The sequence below is a fragment of the Hyaena hyaena genome, unplaced genomic scaffold, assembly GCF_003009895.1.
Source record: "Hyaena hyaena isolate Hyena2069 unplaced genomic scaffold, ASM300989v1 scaffold_450, whole genome shotgun sequence".
In the NCBI taxonomy this organism is placed as follows: domain Eukaryota; kingdom Metazoa; phylum Chordata; class Mammalia; order Carnivora; family Hyaenidae; genus Hyaena; species Hyaena hyaena.
Genome location: NW_024081084.1, coordinates 720,069 through 736,970, shown reverse-complemented (window position 1 = coordinate 736,970; position 16,902 = coordinate 720,069). Strand labels below are relative to the sequence as shown.

The following is a 16,902-nucleotide window of genomic DNA, read 5'->3' as shown; positions in this document are numbered from 1 at the left end:
TCAGTTGCAAGGGGCATTTCCAGAAATGTAAAAATATGAACATGTTCGTTTTATGACACGTGCCAAGCACTTTGCTAGGACAGTGGGTTCAAAGTGGGTCTAATAGTCACGGACTTAGCATTACAGAGATTCACCTAGTGGAGTCACACATACATTACGCAAATAAATACATAGAATATAATTACAAATTTAATTTGCAAGAAATATGGATACATTTTTCAGGTGTATATGTACTAAAAATCTGATTTATAAAAGTTGAAATACAGCATTTCTCTAAATCTGAGTTTTAGTCTTTATTTTTTAACGAGTACTATAAGGTCATTGAGCTATGAGAACTACCCTCTCATCTCCTTTCTCCATGTATCTCAGAGCAACTTTTGAATCTCTGCTAGAGTTTGCAATTCTGCCTCTCATTCTTCCAGATAACTTCTCCACCATTTTGGCACCGCATCTAAATCTTCAGTCAGAACTAGCTTCATGGATACAGATTTATACATATTTAAGTACATTAAGACTCTCATAACATCTCAAGTTTACTCAAAACTTCTGGCTGAAAATTTTTAGAGTCATGTTGAAGATACTGTAAAGAGTACACTTGTCTTTACCTGCCAAACAAGCTTGGCCAGGTGATGTCAATTATTTTACAACATATTCAGTTAATCAATATGCATTAAGTATCACTTACTATAGTTACAGTATTATGCTGAGACTGGAGGGATACAATTACTACATGTTTTCTACCTTCAAAGAGGCTCAAATCTAGTTGAGGAGAAAAATAATACCCTTCTATGAGTATAATGTCAGTCAATAAATAACATTTATCCAGAACAGCCCTTGGTTATGTGGAGGGCTGCAAATTGGATAACAACAACAAAAATAAGAAAAACCAAAATCTAACAAACAAACAAAAAATACCTTTTGAGAACCTAATAGTAAAATCAGTCCTCCTAATAGCTTGGTAATTGTTGGGTATTATTTAACTCTCATCTGCTAGCATATTGAAAACCCTGCTGTTTGCTTGGACCCAATAAACTGCAAAAAATTAATATCACCCCAATTTTCCTTTAGCTAGCCATCTTTGAAAGCATTAGATTATTACTGTATATTGAAGGAATATTTCATCTTACATAAGCAGAATGTTTTATTCTATCTTTGCCATTTCTTAAAATCAAAGCAACCTAGAAAAAGTTATTCCCACAAACTCATTACTTATTGCTAACTTGACATATTCAGCTTGATCATCTGGTATAATGAATATATTCTTGAAACTAAATTGATTATCTTGACACTTGCTCTTGGCACAATGAAAAGAAAGCTTATAGCTTCAAATATAAGGTCTACATATTACCACATTATAAGGTTAGGATGCCAGGGGAACTAGGAAAGTCTTTAAAAAATCAAAGACATTTTGTTATTTGGTTGGTAAAATGATGAATTTAAGAAAATCTGAATATAGGAGGCCTGGGTGTAAAGAGTATCTGAAATGCAGATCCTAAATATGATGCCTTTTTCAATATCTTACACCTAAACAAACCATGTGAGAGCATGGGCATATTTAATTTTTCAAGGATTGCAATCTCAGATATACTGCATCCTTGCTATGACATTTTCAAAAAAAATCTCATAAAAACTGTAAAAGCATGAGGCCGGCAACATCAGTGGAAAATTTTAGGTGAGCGTGAGTATAACGACACTTACAGACTGATTAGTGTGAAAAGCTCATGGTGGCAAGAACAAGAAAACCCACCACAAGCGTCACATGGAGTTCATGAAACAGAAAATGCTTTGGGCACAAGCCTGAGATTACACTGTGCATTAGCCATTATTGTTAGCAATACTTTTACTTACTTTTTTAAATGCACATGACTAAAAGTACACTAATAAATACATGCATTTTACACATGCCAAAATGTTGGTTTTGCTTCTCCAAGACCGGGTAATGGCAATACCTGACCAGATTCGTGCACATACTGTGAGTGGTACTGAGAGCCACTCAGGGAACCCCGGTGTGAACGTCAAAGCAAAGACGGTTCAGTAGAGAGGTCTGGTCAGCACATTTCCCAGGGAGACTGGTAAGCTCCCCATTTGTCTTCCACCCATTTCAGCACCAGATGATACTAAAACCTCACCACCCAGCAGGATGAACTCGCCTTTCAACCTCTGCTACTTTCCTTATTGTTGTTGAGAAGGGCACACAGGCAATGGAAAACAGTGATTAGCACATATTCCTGCTCAGCCTTCACATAATTAGGCTTTAGTTGTGTACGCTGTGATAAAGCATAACTTGAACTTAAACTCCTGGGGATTCATTTTTAGAAAAATGGAGATGGAAACATTAAGAAAGTCAGGACCCATGCGACTCTCCTCCCGATTGCCATGAAAAGCAGGAGTCATGGACAAACAAAGCTATTTTTGTTCTCAAATTATCCTCTGAGCATTTGTCTTACTGAACCCCACAATTTGTCTTGATCTCATCACTTTTGGGGAGGTTGAAATCCCATGTTTAGCCACTCATCATCTCTAATCTCTCTCTTTCCTCTGCCTCTATGTCTTCATTTTCAAACACACATAGCTCTTTTCTGGCACAAATTACTGTTCTCGGGATCTCACTGCCCTCTCCAGCAGGCACTGTTTTTCACTTTCTTTGACCAAAACGACCTCTGCATACTTTCTCCCTTTCTTTACAGCCTACTCTCATCTTCAATTTTTGCAAACTAGCTTGTAGTCCCGCCCACCACCCCCACCCAATGCTGTTTCTTACGTTAACAATGATCACTCTCCCTCATTCTGTTTTATCTCTATACCACTGTCCTCTGAAGGTTTCTTGACCCAGCTTTGTCACTTGCCTTCTACAACCTGATGCCATCCATGATATTTTTTTCTTTTTCTGATTCTTCTGTCTTATTTTTTACCTATTGCTTGAATGTTTTCATTCTTCTACCTTCAAGCTATAACCATTATCCAGGGCACAGTCTTTGCTTCTCTGATCTTTTTCCTTTTTAAACCTGGAGATTTTAAGTGGTATTCCTCAGTCTAAAGCACCTTTGACACTGCCACTGAAGGTTCAAGAACAACTGGAAGGGTGGACAGCCAGTGCCTCCCACCGCTTCAAATGGAATAGATCTGCTTTTATATGTTTTACTTGGGCCTTATTCTTTCTTTTGGAGACCTTATTTGTATTTATCAGTGTACTGATGTAATTTGAATATTACATACATTCATTACGTAATATGAAAATTTGATGTAATTTTATGGTTTTGAAAATTACATCAAAACCATAAAACTTGGATCCAGTTTCTTGTTTTACCACTCTCTATATGACTGTCTACAAGTATTTCAAAGCATCAGTGCTTTTCTTACATCCAGATCTGTAGCATTCCTTCCATCTGGAACACTCTCCTGCCCTATTCCTCAGCACCTTCCAAACTCCTACTGGTATTTTGGTCTGCTGCTGCTTTTCTTCTTTTTTCCAAGTAGCCTCCACATCCAGTGTGGAGCCCAACGTGGGGCTTAAACTCTTGACTCTGAGATCAAGACTTGAGCTGATATCAAAAGCCAGATACTTAACTGCTTAACTGACTGAGCCACCCAGGTGCCCTGATATGTTGGTCTTCTATGTCACTTCTTCCAAGAAGACTTCTATGAACCCCACATCTGGGTTGGGTGTTCTGCTAATGTGGAACCACTGCATTCTCTACCAATCTCTTAACACAGTGCTTATTTCATTGTGTTGTCTGTCTATATTCCCTACTAACGTGGAAGCCCACTGAGGACAGAATATATTATTCATGCCTGTAGCATAGAACTTGGCATGTAATAAGTTTGAAAATCCAGTGCCGCCTGGGTGGCTCAGTTGCTTAAGCGTCCGACTTCGGCTCAGATCATGATCTCATGGTTCATGGGTTTGAGCCCTGCTTTGGATTCTGTGCTGGCAGCTCAGAGCCTGGAGCCTGTTTCAGATTCTATGTCTCCCTCTCTCTCTGCCCTCCCCCACTCATGCTCTGTCTCTGTCTCAAAAATAAATAAACTATAAAAAATAAAAGAAAGAAAATCCAGGCAGAGATAATTATATATTCCTAGTACCTAGCATCGTGCTTGGCATGTAATAGATTTAAAGATTCACACAGATAATTATACATCCCAGCAAGGAGATCCAAATTAGGTGACACTGCTCTCTAAAGAGAAACGAAAGGGCATGTATCCATGTTATCCTTTATTCTGATCCAACTATTCTTCTCATGTGCCACCTTCCTGAGTATCCCTGACACCTCCTTCATCTGCTTCTGGATCTTGTTCACAACACTCTTGCTATTTGCTTTTATTGGGAAAGCTACTTTATATTTCCACTCTGATTTTTCTTATCTGGGACAGAGGTAGAAAGAGATCTCTAAAGACCGGGAAAAATTTGAAGTACTAAAAATCATGCTATTTTTCAACACTGTATCATTACATTATTCTTAATAAAATCATAACATGATACTATTTTGGCCTAGTTTCAACAATTCTGATGTAGTCCAATGGTAAATAAAGATAATAATTCTTCAAAGGATTTTAGGCCATATCTAAGCAGTTTATAAGAAGACCATTGGTGGTTGATGTAGAGGTTCTAACAGCCTTGTAAATAATATACCGGTTCAAATATTTGTTGTACAAAAATGTACATATAAATGCAGCAAAAAACCCTAAAAGTAAATCAAAGACAGGAATAATGTAATGCCCATAGATACTCCACAAACACAGCCTTACAGAAATTCCAAACTGCTGGCATACTAAAACTGGAAAATACAATAGGTACAATCCCATCTTCAATCCTAAACTGTAGCATCACCTTTGGCAGGCAAGGCCTGAGCACCTCCACTGTTAATGTTGTACAGTCCAAAAAGCAAAATTACATTTTAATTCGGTGAGTTTCACTTTTTTTTTTTTTAATAATGAGAACTCAAGTATCAGATGAGTAGCTGATGAGACGGCTTTTAAAATCCTGTTACCCTCTGACAGTCTGATCAGGGATTTAGATCCTGAATCCATGTAAGGCACTTGATCTTCAATGTAAGTTCCTCATATATTTTTTTTTAAACAATAGCAATTTGTAAAAAGAAAAGCCCCACAGCTACTAGGGGAAACGTTACTTACGAGTATTGGGTCAGCAGTTCCAAATCATTATGCATGTTGATTGGATAGGCTTCGCTGAGTTCAAACAACTTCTCTAGGGCCTCATAGATGAAGATGATGCAAATAAGAGAAGCAAAAGCTTCTTCAGTGAACCGGGTGATGTAGCAGACAAGGGAGCTCGCGTCAGTGGCCACAAGTATGATACACAGGGTTGCCGTCCAAAGTCCAATACTAGCCCTTAAAGATAGGTATGACAGCCCATATTCTCTAGAAGGAGGAAAGAACAGAAGAAATAGGCTCATTTAACAGCTCACCATAATTTATGTAGATAGGAATAAGTGTAATTCAAGAAATGACAGTAAATAACCTTTACATCCCAGGAGTATCTAAACTCAAGACTTTTGTCAAAAGGGAACATCTAAGGGAACAAAACCAAAACGGATTTCTCATGCTTAGAAGAGAACATCATTTTTTATACATTTTGTATAGCAAATTGCACACATCTTTTACTTTTCCTTTGTTTCCGTGGAGAGAGAAAAATGGCAAACTGAATCAAATCCGCCACATCCACCTCTCCCAGCAGACCCCAAACATGATGTTGGGAGAAATATAAATACAGCAAAGACATAGAAAGGGGCTAAGGGCCAAAAGTATTTAACACTTACTTGCAAAATTTAAACAAAATCTTTTCAAACACCAAAACTGGTCCTGTACTGCCTAAAATGGTAAGAGGCTGTCCACCAAAGAGAGAATAGGCTATCCCAGTCATAGATGCTCCAAAGAGAGATTCGATTGCACTCTGTGTGGAGATATAAATAATTCCATTATCTAAGCTGCACCGGCAACCATTATAACTAGGGAGTACATGTTTAAAATACATGGGGATACTCCTTTTCCTTTGCTATGGAAAACCTAGTGACCTTGGGCAGGATGTGGACTAAGGGGATAAGAAAAGGGATAAACAGTCAGTCAGGAGAATATGAATGGTACTGGATGGGGATGTGTTCCCTCCACATACCTTATCCTGCTTTTCTTTAGACTACTAAAAGTTTACGTATATTCACGGTCAGTGTCAAGACAGAAGCATGGCCTGTGTAAGTGGGAAATGGATTCCTTGTGTCCATCTCTCTCCTTGTGAGAATAGAAGCCAAAAGCTACTGGAGGACCGGCTGGGGGGTGGAGAGGGGTCAGGGATGAGAGCAGAACCTTGTGTAAGACTAAGAATGACAGTTCTGAGACATTCCACTTCCAGATTACCAGTTCTACGAGCCACCTAGGAAACCCCTATGAAGTTTAACTGTAAGGCCACACATGAAATCTCTCCTCATAAAGGACTGTGAAACTAAATGTTCACTTATCTAACTATCATTCTTAAAAGCCGGTAAGATTTTAAATTTCCAGGTAAAGCATAATACATACTATACGGCCTTCCGTTGCTTCTCCCAGCAGTCCTCCGAATGTGATGACAGGAGACATACACGCGCAGTAGAGAAATAGAAAAGATGCTAAGCACTGCAGGCTGAAAGCATCTCTGAAGTCACTCCAGAAGTATGGAGCTTTTCTTTTGATATCTAAAATAAGTCCCCCAAAAATCCTAAGATGGGGGAAACACAAGAGTGAAATCCAAATATAAAAACACACACCCACAAACCAAAACCCTCATTTCCTTTGTTGCCAGGTCACAGTATACGTTTTCCATCAGTGGAGATGAGACCCATTTTAACCTGCTACATTGTATTACCATGATCTACAGAGATGGCTTTGTACCACTGTGTCTCTTCAATTCCTAACTAATTATGCCAGCAACCAGGAAACCCCACGTTCTCTCAGACAAGGTTTAGAGCTGTCCATCAAATAAAATTCAAATAATGAGATTTAAGGATTACTCTAATCTCTGTACCATTTCTCTATCAATCTACCCCTCCTAAGCTCAGGGCTACTACCCTTAATCATTGGCAGTATTTTCTAATTGTTTACATTTCATTTCATTTGCCAGAAAGTGAAATTTGGGAGGATAAAGTGGCTTTTGTATTTGGCAATGGTAAACATCACCCTAGAGAGAAGAAGTGGTGTTTAATAATGGCTCTAGTTACCTACTTTCTCTGCCAAAATATTCCTCACCACGTATTGTTTAAAGCAGGCATCTAAGTGGCCTTATGGATGACAGTAATACCTAGCAAAGACAGGTAGATTCCATAGTTGTTTTCATTTTTAGGACATTAGGAAGGGGATCTTATAGTAACCAACCTAGACAAATGTAATTTTGATCCATTATTGTCTAAACATATCCCAACATCCATGATTTGCAAGACAATAATGGCCTTACTTGGTATAAATTCACTTATTCTAAATATATCCAAAAACTACACCGAAACACTTCAAAGAGGATTTAGAGGGTGGAATGGAGGAGAATAGCTTTAAGTTGTTAAATGCTCCCTAAAATGTGAGGTCTAAAATATTTTTAATCTACTAGGAATGAGAGTATTAAGGAACAGGTATTCTCATTCTTTTAACATTTAATAATAATATGTGGATTTAACACTTGGTTACTGAAAGCTCTTTGTGCTCCATGGAAAAAAGATGTCATATTAAAATGAATAAGACTATGATTAAGTTCCTACACGGAGGTTTAAAAAAACCCTATTATGTTCCATTCTACTGCCAGTATATGCTGGATATATTTGGATTATGCAAAAATATTAAATTTTCATTATTTATTTTCTAGATAGAAATATCCACAGACAATCTAAGAACTGCCTCAAAAATCATTGTCCTCTTGAGATGCTAATTCTGGTTTGCCTTGAAAAACATATATCTTCAGAATAACTGGAAATTTGACTCTTATTTTTAATCACCCTGATCTGGCTGACATAAACACAATAGTAACTGTTAGTGACTATCTCACTATTACCTAAGTGAGAGAATCCCTATGTTTTCCCACTGACTGCTTCCATCAGAGGCATATGGACTAGGAGAAAGTAAGAAGGATGAAATTACAATTGAAAAAAAGGACTCAAAGAAGCTTATAGAGAACCCATGAAACTCATACACACAAAGATCATCTTAGAGTCCCCTATGTTTGTTTGATAAACCTGTGCATATTGTTTAATATGGGGAGGATCGTTTCTGAATGATTTGTTAACTTATCAAAGTCACAATTCAAAATAGATTTAATCCAGTATTTATTCATTTATCATTTATATCCCACCAAATCGGCAAAATATTTTGAGTTGGTTATGAACTATTGCTTAGCAGTTAATACTTAGAAATTTGATAGCACTTTCTATTAGACCACTGTTTTCTAACTAATTACTTATTAGGGCATAAAATAGTCTCAATAGCTATTATATTACTGTGTAATAAATGTGCTTTTAGCAGCAAAAAGCTAAATCCGGAAGTGGGAGGTCACTGCAGAGAACAGTACAAGGGCAGCCCAGATGTACACCAGCAACTCTCGGACAGCAGATGAGTAATGGATACTTCAAGTCATGTCAGCAACAGAATCTGTGGAAGAACTCTGGAGAAGCGAAGATACCGGATATTGGTGACCTGGGAGGATTTAGGAAGCAGTAAGGAAAAGTGAACTTCGAAAAAAATCTAAGCTATGTGGCATATTACACCCGAGAGAGAGAGAGAGAGTGAGAGAGACCACCAAAAATAAAAAGACAGCATTTGAAAATATGAAAGCAAACAGAAGGAGTAACCACGCTTCCAGTATAGGGAGAAGGAAAATATTGTTTGAATCATCTCAAATTATGTATGGAGGCTGAGGAAGACGTTAAAGGACATTTCCTCAGAGACAAAACATAGATAAAGGGAAAGGACAGAGGAGAATTAAAATGCACAGAGTTGTCAGAAACTCGAAAGTCAGCTTAGAGGACAGAGCGAAAGCAGTCCAGGAAATGGCCTTGACAGGAAGGGGTACCAATCCTGTAAACCCTTTGCCCTTGCCTTCAATTATAATGGAGGCTGTGTGCACATATTCCCTGAAGACAGACCCTCCCAAGGTTTTCTGATTTTTCTGCTCACACATTACTTGGAGAGAGACAAGCTGTCAAAAAACGATAAAGAACCATTTTAAGAAATAAATTGAAGCTTTCATCTCTTCAAAGATGTGTGATTAGAAAAATAAGTCATATAGCTCTTTCAAATTACAACCATAAAAATAAAAAATACTATTATATACATCCTACTTGCATGTAATGAGATAGGTTTTATAAGACTGAGTTCTTGGTATTTATTTTTATTTCCATCTGAACTTGAAGCTTTCAACAGACCCTTTTAGAAGGGGCCACTGACAGTTTTCTTATTCATTCTACAAATCTGTGAACACATTTTATGCACAGCAAAATGAAAGACTGGTAAGATAAAATGGAACGATGTATCCACTGTGCTGGTTTAATAGTAACAAAAGTGATTAGTAAATACCGGGAAATCAAATTACTTGGCATTACATAGGTGTTCAGGTAATAGGTATTCAAATAAACAGATACTCAAACAGATATTTATTAACAGGTATTCAAAGCATAAAAACAAATTACATCTCAAAACAGCAATTCCTGACACAAAGAACAGTGTCATCTGATCTTTGAGGTCCCAGACAAGTACTTTTCACTGACCTTCCAGTTCGCTGGAGTTCAGGTCCACTGTGTCCTCCATGGGGCTCTGCTTCTCCATGAGCTGCTGTTCCGTTTGGTACAGCAGGAATCTTCCTCTTCTCCTGCAGGAAGTTTTTTGTTTTGGTTTTTTAATTTCAGGTGCTAGTTGTAAATAACAAAAACAATTTTTTTCCCTTGAGGCAATGTGCAGAGTGGCCAAGAACCCAGGCTCTGTTACTTATTGGCTGCATGAAGTCTAAGTTATCTAAGTCTCCTAAAGCTTCAGTTTCCTCCCATATTCACGAGTGGTAGTAACAATACCTAGCAGTGTGGTTAAGAAAATTAAATGAAGTGATGGACATTTACTCAGTCTTTCAACTAAACTTTATTGGTGCCTGGTCTGCCATTCACTGTTATGGATGCTAGAAATCCAATGGTAAGCGAGAAAAAGCATTCTTTTAGTGGAGACCAACAACGAGTCTCTAATTTCAGGTACACATTCAGCTATGAAGAAAAATGAAGGAAAGGAAGGGGATGAAGAGAGACCAGGGTTGGCTAAGTTAGAATGAGGAGACACTAGTTATGGTGGTGTTGTATGCCTGGAATAGTTCAGCTGCTCAATCAACTTAAACTATTATCATTAGCTATGTTTAAGGCATTTCCCTCTGTTATTATGGCAGATAGCTTCCTACCTAAGGAATGATTTACAATATGGTTCTCTCTGACTCACAGAGATTCCAAAGACTCTGACCGAAGGAGATTTCTCATTCAGTCATTGACAATTTAACTAAGGCTTATGGAAGTGCTGTCTTATTGCAAACCTGTTCCACCCACTTTTGTCAGTGACAGAGATTTTTAAATTTCAGAAAATCCTACCTATTGGTTATCTTAGAGCATGCCAATGTGTTCAACAGGGCTAAAAAGTATCATAAAAAATGTTTAAGTGGTGCAATTAAAATAATTACTTCACTGTCATTCCCAAATAGTGTAAACATGTGAACATGCGAATTATCAAATGATCTTACGTATAATAGGATGTTTAGATAAAATGGTACAGATTTAAAACATGAGAAAAATCAGTTTGGAAATGCACAAAATAGAGAAAAGTTCATCGCTTAATTTTTATTTTTTTAATAATTTCCCAGGTATATGAATAGGTACACTGAACTATAAAATTCAAAGATAAAAGAGAGGATGTCTGCCTTTACACATAGTTATTATATACATTAAAGGGCTTTAAGGGTGGCCTCAGTACCTAAAGACCCAATAGTCACCCAGGGAAACACTTCTTAACTTCCACAAATCTCAGAAAGCAAGTAGTATTATTTGGTTTTTCTGGGTAATTATCCATTACGGGCTATGTTTCATTGTCTTACAATGGAAAAAGCTATACATAGATAAGGCAAATGATAAACCACGAAAGATATTAGCCATTCTAAAGTCCCTGTTTCATCAGGGAGTGTTCATCTTATAGTAAGGGGGAAAGGTGTGTGAAAAGAGATGTATGAACAGTACCGATGAATATTCTGAGGAAAATATAGGAAATATCTTTTTGTTCAGAAACACAGGTATTTTGTTATTTTAAAACAAATCAATGAGTGTATATACATTTGACTACTCAAATTATGCAATTTATTAATTCAACCAACAGATACTTATTGAGAGCCAATTTGTGTCGGGTACTCAACCCCACCACCAAGACACCAGTGGACAAATCAGGTCTGTGGAGCTCACATTCTAATGGGGAACACAACAAATAAACACATAAGTAAATTAATTCTACAGTGCATTAGAAAGATTATGTAAAAATGAAAATTTAGAGCAGAGTTAAGAGGGAGATCTGAGGTATGGGGTGGATGCGTATGGAGGAAGGAGTGGCAATTATAAACCAAGTGGGCAGGTAGGATCAGTGAGAAAGTGGCATTTGAGAAAAACCTGAGGGAGTTGAGAATAAGCCATGAGAATAACGGGGGGATATCCAGGCAGAAAGAACAGCCAGTGAGACAGTGTCAAGGCAGGGGTAGGGCTGTAGGGTTTGAAGAACAAGGAGCTAAGAAGCTAACATGGCTGGAAAAGAGTTAGCAAGGAAGAAAGTGGTAGGAGTTTACTTTGCAGAAGCAAAGGGGAGCCAGATTGTATAGGTTCAATAGACCATTATACCTATTTGTCCTTTATTCTCAGTGAATTGAGGAACTGTTTTAGGGTTTTGAGGAAAGGAGTAGCGTGATCTCACTTGGAGTCACTCTGGCTGCTATGCTGAGAACAGATTTTGGGGGCCGAGGACAGGAACAAGAAGACTTGGTTAAAAATTTTAAAAAACTATTTCAATAATCCAGGAGAAAAATGATGGTAGCTTGAACTAGGATGGCAGCAGAGATAACAATGAGAAATGGTATAATTCTGGATAAATATTAAAGGCAAGGCCAAAAGTATTTCCTGGAAGAATGGAAATCTAAGAGAACAATTTAAAAAGTAAGTGTTTTTGGCTTGATCAACTATAAGTATGGAGTTAAGACCTACCAACAGAGGAAGGTGCAGATGGAACAGACTTTGAGAAAAGATCAGAGTTTCTTGTATACTTGAGGAAGCATTACATTGCCTTTTCTAATATAAATGCAAGATGAATACAGATATAGAAATGAGACAATCTACAATCCAGTTCAACTGGATATATCAAGTTTTAGATATCCATAAGACATTCAAATGGAGACATAGGCATTTGCGTAAATAAATCTCAAGTTCAAGGAAAACAATAAATTTGGGAGAGGATTTAAAGCTGTAACATTGGATGCTATTACCAAGTGAATGGGTGTGGGTAGAAAAGAGAAGATGAGCAAAGACTGAGCCCTGCATCATCTCCACATAAAGAAATCAGGGGAAAAAAGAAGAAACCAGCACAGAAATCTGAGAAGGAGTGACCAGCGACCTAAGAGGAAAACCAAGAGCGTAGGTGTCTTGGGAACCAAAGAGAGTACAGAGAAAGGGGAGTCATTACCTCTGTCAAATCCTGTAGTTTGGCAGGCTACATAGAATGCAGACTAAGAACTGACTATGGGATTGAACATTGTAGAGATCCTTGGTGACCTTCATGTATGTAATTTCAATGAAATGATGGGGGCAAAAGCCTTACTGAAGAGAGTTTGAGAGAGACTTGGAGAAGAGGAATTGGAGGCAGGTAGTTCAGAGAATCCTTATGCCATTTGGTTGCAGAGGGGGAAAAATGAATGGATGATGAGTAGCTGATGGTGAGAGAGGTATTGAGAGTTTTTTTTTTAAGACTTGCAAATTAATAAGGTTTTATGCTAACAAGAATGATATAATAGAGAACAAAAGAATTGACGATATAGGAGAGAAAGAAAATTGGTGGTGTAATGTCTTTGAGTAGGTTTGAACAGATGGGATCTAGTACAAAGGTAGAATGCTGACTTTGGATAATTCAATTATATATATATATATATATATATATATATATATATACACACACACCTATATATATATATAAATGAATTATATAAACCTATATATATGAATATATATAAACCTATATATATATATAATTGAATTATATAAACCTATATGTATATATAAACCTATATATATATATAAACCTATATATGTATATATAAACCTATATATATATAAACCTGTATATATATATATAAACCTGTATATATATATATAAACCTGTATATATATATAAACCTGTATATATATATATATAAACCTGTATATATATATATATATAGGTTTCTTTTGTGGACACAGACCTCCTCACTCTGGAGGGGAACCCCAAAACACACAGGGAACTGGGAGGCCGGGAGCGAGGTCACTCTCTACCTCTGGGCTTCTGAGTAGCCACCTCGAAGCTCCACTTTCCAGAGGAGTTCGATGTTGCAAATACTACCTCCCCACCTCTGCTGCCTCCCTGCCCCGGACTCCCTCTCCTCTTTCTCTTTCTCTTTCTCTCTCTCTCTCTCTTTCTCTTTCTCTCTTTCTCTTTCTCTTTCTCTCTCTCTCTCTCTCTCTCTCCTCTCTCTCTCTCAAGGCAGAGTATGTGGGTGCAGATGCCCACAGGCAGATAGATGCGGTGGTGAGAGTCTATGGAAGTTCCCTTTAAATCATTTCACATTTTTCAGGGAAGTAGGAAGGAAATCTGAAAGTGAGGGTCAGAGGATGTGTTGAAGATTTGAGGAGAGAAAACAGGTGTGAAATAGTCATCTAGAGAGAATTATTGGATCAGGGGAGATAGGATGATGAACTTGCAACATTAAGGGCCCACTTGAGGTATATGGTCATGAACTAACGAGATCAGTCAGTGTAGCTGTTTTCCTTCAGCTACATTCAATCATATCAATGCAGGTACAGATTAAAGAGCTGGACTCACACAGGGTTGTGGTTTTAACAAGCAAGTAATTGGCATGAGAGAAAAGCAAAGAAGTTTATGGTATACACAAGGGAGTGATTAAAATGATGGACACAAAGTACTAATTTTCAGGGTTATCCCTTGAAGCAACTAGTTCTTCTCTTAACAGAGAGAAAAAAGTATTACAAATTCTGTGACTTACACATTTCAAAAGAATATAGAAACCATGGATATTATCCCATGGGGGAAATAGTATTTGAATGAGCATGAAGTCAGAGTGCTTAATATCTTTAAATTTATCTTGCTCCATTTAGTGAAAGAAAACATTTCATAGTATCTATTATTCAATTACAATATACATTTAAAAAATACTAATGTTGTAAAGAAGTATAGCAGAACCCAAGTGCCTTGATTCTTAATTCAATGTTCTTCTTACTATTGCCTCTTAATATTCTGAGTCCAGTAATTAATCCTGATTTTAAAGAGTCTCATAAAAATAATTTAAAAAATACAGAGCTCCCAGCCCATCACTTGCCTCAAAAATATCATTCCTCAAAGGCAAGATATTTTCAAAACTGCTTAACTTCAGTTTTAATGTTTAAAACACTAAATGGTGTTAACAAGTGACCTTTAAAGTCTTACTCATTTTCAGATGTATTAATATTTTCACAGAATTTTTTTCCAAATAACATTGATTAAAGAGTTTCTTACTTCAGGAAGCATTATATTGTCTTTTTCTAATAATGTAAGTGCAAAGATGTTTACAAGTACAAAACAAGTCAATCTGTAGTCCCAAAAATTACTCTTTCAGCAACTTCTTTTTAGTATATCAACTGAAACTATGTGGCTGCATCTATAGAATCACAAAATTGTAATTGTTAAGAAAAGGAAATAAAATAATCTTTAATAATTATGAAATGACTTCAGAATGAAAAAACAAATAAGACATCGGTATGTATTTCTTAAATTGATAGTGAGATTGATCTGACCTTTTTAAAAACTCATGGTTGAGTTGTACACTTGTTCATTTTTGCCCATCTCTGGCTAACCAGGAGAACATTCTATGTCCAGGACTTAGTCAACTGAAGCAGTAAGGTCAGAAAGGTTGGACTCCACAGGGACAAAAGTCCAGGGCAAGGCTGAGAAGATGACATCTGGGAGGGTTGTAGGGGGCATAATCAGTAGGAACAGAGGTGGCAATATGAGTGGGCTTTATCAAACATTTGACTACCAATCTCAACAAAGTCAGGCCTGCAATTAAAAAAGGCCACCAAACAATAGCAATAGTTTTTATTTTTACCTTTCTGGATTATATAATGAGTGAAATGCCCACTGGATTTTCAATTTTTTATCATTTTTATACTATATGTCCACACAAAAGTTACATGAACATAATTCTATTTAAAAAATTCTGCCCATTTTTTTACTAAAATATGATTAGCAGCAATGGGGAATTTTCCATATAATATGATTAAGCCATGCCTTCGGAATTTTCTTTTTCTTAACACTTTCATTGTTTTATTTTTAAAAATATTGATCCATCTGGAACTTGTAAATGTTCCAGTGTAATGCAAGACAACATTAAGTAAATCTTGACATTAAGTAAATAGTACATACTTACCAAAAAATATTTTTTTACTTCTTTGTTAAGTTTTTATTTTAATCACCTGGTGCCCATCATGACAAGTCCACTCCTTAATCCCCATCATCCATTTCACCTATCCCTCCACCTACCACCTCTCTGGTAACCATCAGTTTATTCTCTATAGTTAAGAGTCTGTTTCTTTGTCTCACTTTTTTTTTCCTTTACTCATTTGTTTTGTTTATATGTCACAGGAGTGAAATCATATGGTAGTTTTCTCTGACATATTTTGCTTTGCATTATACTTTCTAGTTTGTTTCATATTGTTGCAAATGGCATGATTTCATTCTTTTTTGTGGCTGAGTAATATACCATTTTATATTCACCTTTTCATTATCCATTCATCTACTGATGGACGCTTGGGCTGCCTCTATAATTTGACTATTGTAAATAATGCTGCTACAGACATAGAAATGCATTATCCCCTTGAATTAGTGTTTTTATATTCTCTGGGTAAACAGTTAGTAGTGTGACTACTGGGTCATAGAATAATTTATGTTTAACTTTTCAAGAAACCTCCATACTGTTTTCCATAGTGCTGCACCAGTTTGCATTCCCACCAACAATGCAAGAGGTTCATTTTTCTCCACATCCTTGCCAACAATGTGTTGTTCCTTGTTTTTGATTTTAGCCATTCTGATAGGTATGAGGTGATACCTCATCATAGTTTTGATTGGCATTTTCTTGATGATGAATGATGGTGAAAATCTTTTCGTGTGTTTGTTGGCCATCTGAATGTCTTCTTTGGAGAAATGACTGTTTCTGTCTTCTGCCCATTTTTAGTTGAATTACTTGTTTGGGGGGTATTGAGTTTTATAAGTTATTTATATAACTTGGAAACTAACCCCTTATCAGATATCAAAAAGAACTTTAAAGCCTTAAAGAGCTTTGAAATGTCTTTAAAGTTTAATTTCTAAAAATACAGCAGAATAAACATTCTTACTTAACAGACTTCAAAGAGTCTGAATTGTGAAATGTTCAGTGCGTCAAGGTGGATTGAATAGGCAGAAAACAGAGTCATATGACTATTTTTTCAACATAGTGATAAATGATGTCACCTAAGAAAAATATAAATTATTGCCTTACTGTATATACACTTTTATCTAGTTTTTACTTGGTACATTATAAAATGGCACAGTCCAAAAACTATTATATGTGGAGAACGATCCTTTTCTAATATTTTATGT

General features: G+C 36.6%; 1 protein-coding gene across 1 annotated transcript in view; it reads right to left on the bottom strand.

The window, feature by feature from the left end:
- SLC4A10 (solute carrier family 4 member 10) overlaps nt 1–16,902 on the bottom strand; it is a 207,188-nt gene that overhangs the window by 73,069 nt on the left and 117,217 nt on the right. The window contains exons 12-15 of the mRNA XM_039253448.1: nt 9,732–9,832; nt 6,532–6,706; nt 5,778–5,911; nt 5,134–5,379 (exon numbers count right to left, since the gene is read on the bottom strand). Coding sequence (XP_039109379.1) covers nt 5,134–5,379; nt 5,778–5,911; nt 6,532–6,706; nt 9,732–9,832 — 656 coding nt within the window. The remainder of the gene's footprint in view (nt 1–5,133; nt 5,380–5,777; nt 5,912–6,531; nt 6,707–9,731; nt 9,833–16,902) is intronic.